This window comes from Penaeus vannamei, chromosome 34 (genome assembly GCF_042767895.1).
Source record: "Penaeus vannamei isolate JL-2024 chromosome 34, ASM4276789v1, whole genome shotgun sequence".
Classification (NCBI taxonomy): domain Eukaryota; kingdom Metazoa; phylum Arthropoda; class Malacostraca; order Decapoda; family Penaeidae; genus Penaeus; species Penaeus vannamei.
In genome coordinates, this window is record NC_091582.1 from 27,694,941 (window position 1) to 27,697,440 (window position 2,500).

Here is a 2,500-nt window from a genome sequence, read left to right on the forward strand (position 1 = left end):
TTTCATGTTTGTATCAATGTCAATTTTTTTATATATGTTTAATTTTGCTTCATGCACAATAGATTACATAGAGTAGCTATTTATGATTATTTTTTGGTCATATATATATATGAATTAATATTTCACTTGCATGTTATATGGAATTATTAGATGAAAGCACCACTACCTATTCATGTATTTATTATTATTATTATTATCATTGTTTTGATGATTATCTTTTTTCTTCTTCTTTTCTGTAGGTTTTGATTGTTTTCAATTATTATTATTATTTTTGCATCCATTGATAAAGTGTTCCCTAGCTCCCGCTTCATCAAAACCCTTTCTAAACTGTAGAGCAGTTTCTCCAAATCTAAATAAGAAGAAAAGTATTATGCAAATTAAATCAAAGGCAAAAACAATCGGCGAAGAATGCAATTGGAAAAAAAGTGAAATTCAAAACCAAAAGCACATCAATTGTATTAAAAAGCGAGGACTTTGGCTGGGCTTGTAGACCTTCCATTGCTTTCCAGAAAAAGAAAAAACATGTGTTGTCTTGTGTCCGCGTTGTGCCATTATGGCCTTTTCTCCGGCGATATATTGCTGTTAACCGCCCTTATGTCTACTCGTACTATGTTATCGAGTTACCCCATGTGCTTTAATTTTTTTTATAATCTATTTTTCCCTCTTCTTTTGTTTTCCTCTTTTTGTAACCGGGAAGATATTTTTCTTTTTCTCATTTTTTCTTCTTTTTTATATAAACTGCCATTTTTCAAATTCCAATGAAGCTAGCAACAGTTTAATATAAGATATAAAATCGAAAAATTATTCATCACCATAAAATCATATAACTATTTCAGTTTGTTAAATTGTCTATCATTATATGGCAATAAGCTATTCACTTCTACCTGATAAATAAGAGATCAAATTAAAATATATAATTTGGAATTCATTAGAATATAAATAAAGCTGGGAGGGCTGCCAGTGTTTACTTTTATTTAAAACCCCATTTAAGTCCCAATACTAACATACTAATTTGAATAATGGGAGAATCTGAAGCTTTTTTTTTCTTTTCCTTTTGGATGGTAATTCCTAAGAATGATCCATTTAAATAGAAAACCATGTTTTGATTTTCTTTTTTCTACAGTCACTGAGTATTCTTTAAGCATGTGTTCTTTTACACTTTGTTTTGAGATCTGACTACATTTCTCTTCAATGTTCTGGAAAAAAAGTAAATTTTTTCTTATTATCTTCACGTGACGAATTTCTACATATAGTATTGAGTTCAAATTATAAATAAAATCAAGAGAAAGCTCACCTATGTCATCATATCTGATGTTCCTATGCTCGTGTTCTCTGGTATAATAACCGTAGCGTAGAGCTTTGCTGTAAGCTTCTCTAGACGTTGCTTTCTAAACGCATGAGAGCTTTTTTTTGTCAGCATGTCGCAGTTCCTTCCGATTAACATTTCTTCCGTTAGCCCTTTTTAACGAAGGAGAATGATTTTGGTTAAGATCCTTCTGTCGGATGGCTAATCTCTCTCGTGTTGATGGGAGGAAATCACATTATACACATAAAGTGATAAAGCGAAGTGTTTATTGGAAAAAAGCGAAGCATTCCAGTAAACTTGTCTTGTGTATATTGTTTATTTCTTCCATCATTCTCTTGTATGATATGCTCTCCTTCTCCTCCTTCCTCTCCCTCTTTATCCCTTGGTTTTCCATTTCTCCATCTCTGCCCCTTTCTCTTGCCTCCATTACACGTCTCATTTGAAATACTTTGAAAGCCTGTTTTTCTGTCCCCTGAACTGAGACCGTACATCTGTCTCGCTGAAAGAAAATGAAATACGGCAAAGTTAGAATCCGACAATTGGCATCAGATAATCCGCATAAATTTTCTACTGTCTACAATGTCTTCTGAGGGCCAATACATACCCACATATCCAAATATATTGTACATGTGCATATCCGCATGGATTTTTCTTTTCCACATGCTACGCTCAGACATGCGAGAATTCCTCATGGCAGAAGGGCAAGCTTCGCCTCGTAGACATGAGAAAACACGGATCCATGAGCCCGTAATGTTGGCATGACCCTCTCCCGGGATGCTAACAGGACGATTAGTCTCCGGACGCCACCAACCAAACAACCAAACAACCAATCTACCAACCAAACCATACCACATGGCGGCTGCAGTGTTACCAACCACCCTCCTTTTTTACCTTTTTTTTCTTTTTCTTTTTCTTTTTTTACCCATTTTTTGTTTTTGTTTATTGTTACTTTTTTCTACTTGCTGTTGCCCTTCTCTAACCGCTAACGAAGGTCCAAGCCAGAAGTCCCCCACAACTCTAGATGTCCTCTCTTTCCAGGAATTCAATGAGTTCAGGCAAAAATGCGGATTGCTCTGGAGCTATGACTGGGTGTCAATCCCTCTAGTGTACACTCAGGTAGGGCTAAAAAAAAAAAAAAAAAAAAAAACGAAACAAAAAGAAAGCAACCACCATACCACAACTTCCAATGTCTGG

At 34.9% G+C, this 2,500-nt stretch overlaps 1 protein-coding gene across 6 annotated transcripts in view; it reads left to right on the plus strand.

Annotated features, from left to right (window-relative positions):
* LOC113817490 (bestrophin-3) overlaps positions 1-2,500 on the plus strand; it is a 91,606-nt gene that overhangs the window by 67,299 nt on the left and 21,807 nt on the right. For 2 of the 6 annotated variants that reach the window (XM_070113758.1, XM_070113761.1), the window contains exon 5: positions 2,345-2,422. The exons of the other annotated variants lie outside the window; for them this stretch is intronic. In XM_070113758.1, coding sequence (XP_069969859.1) covers positions 2,345-2,422 — 78 coding nt within the window. The remainder of the gene's footprint in view (positions 1-2,344; positions 2,423-2,500) is intronic. 6 annotated transcript variants of the gene reach the window in all.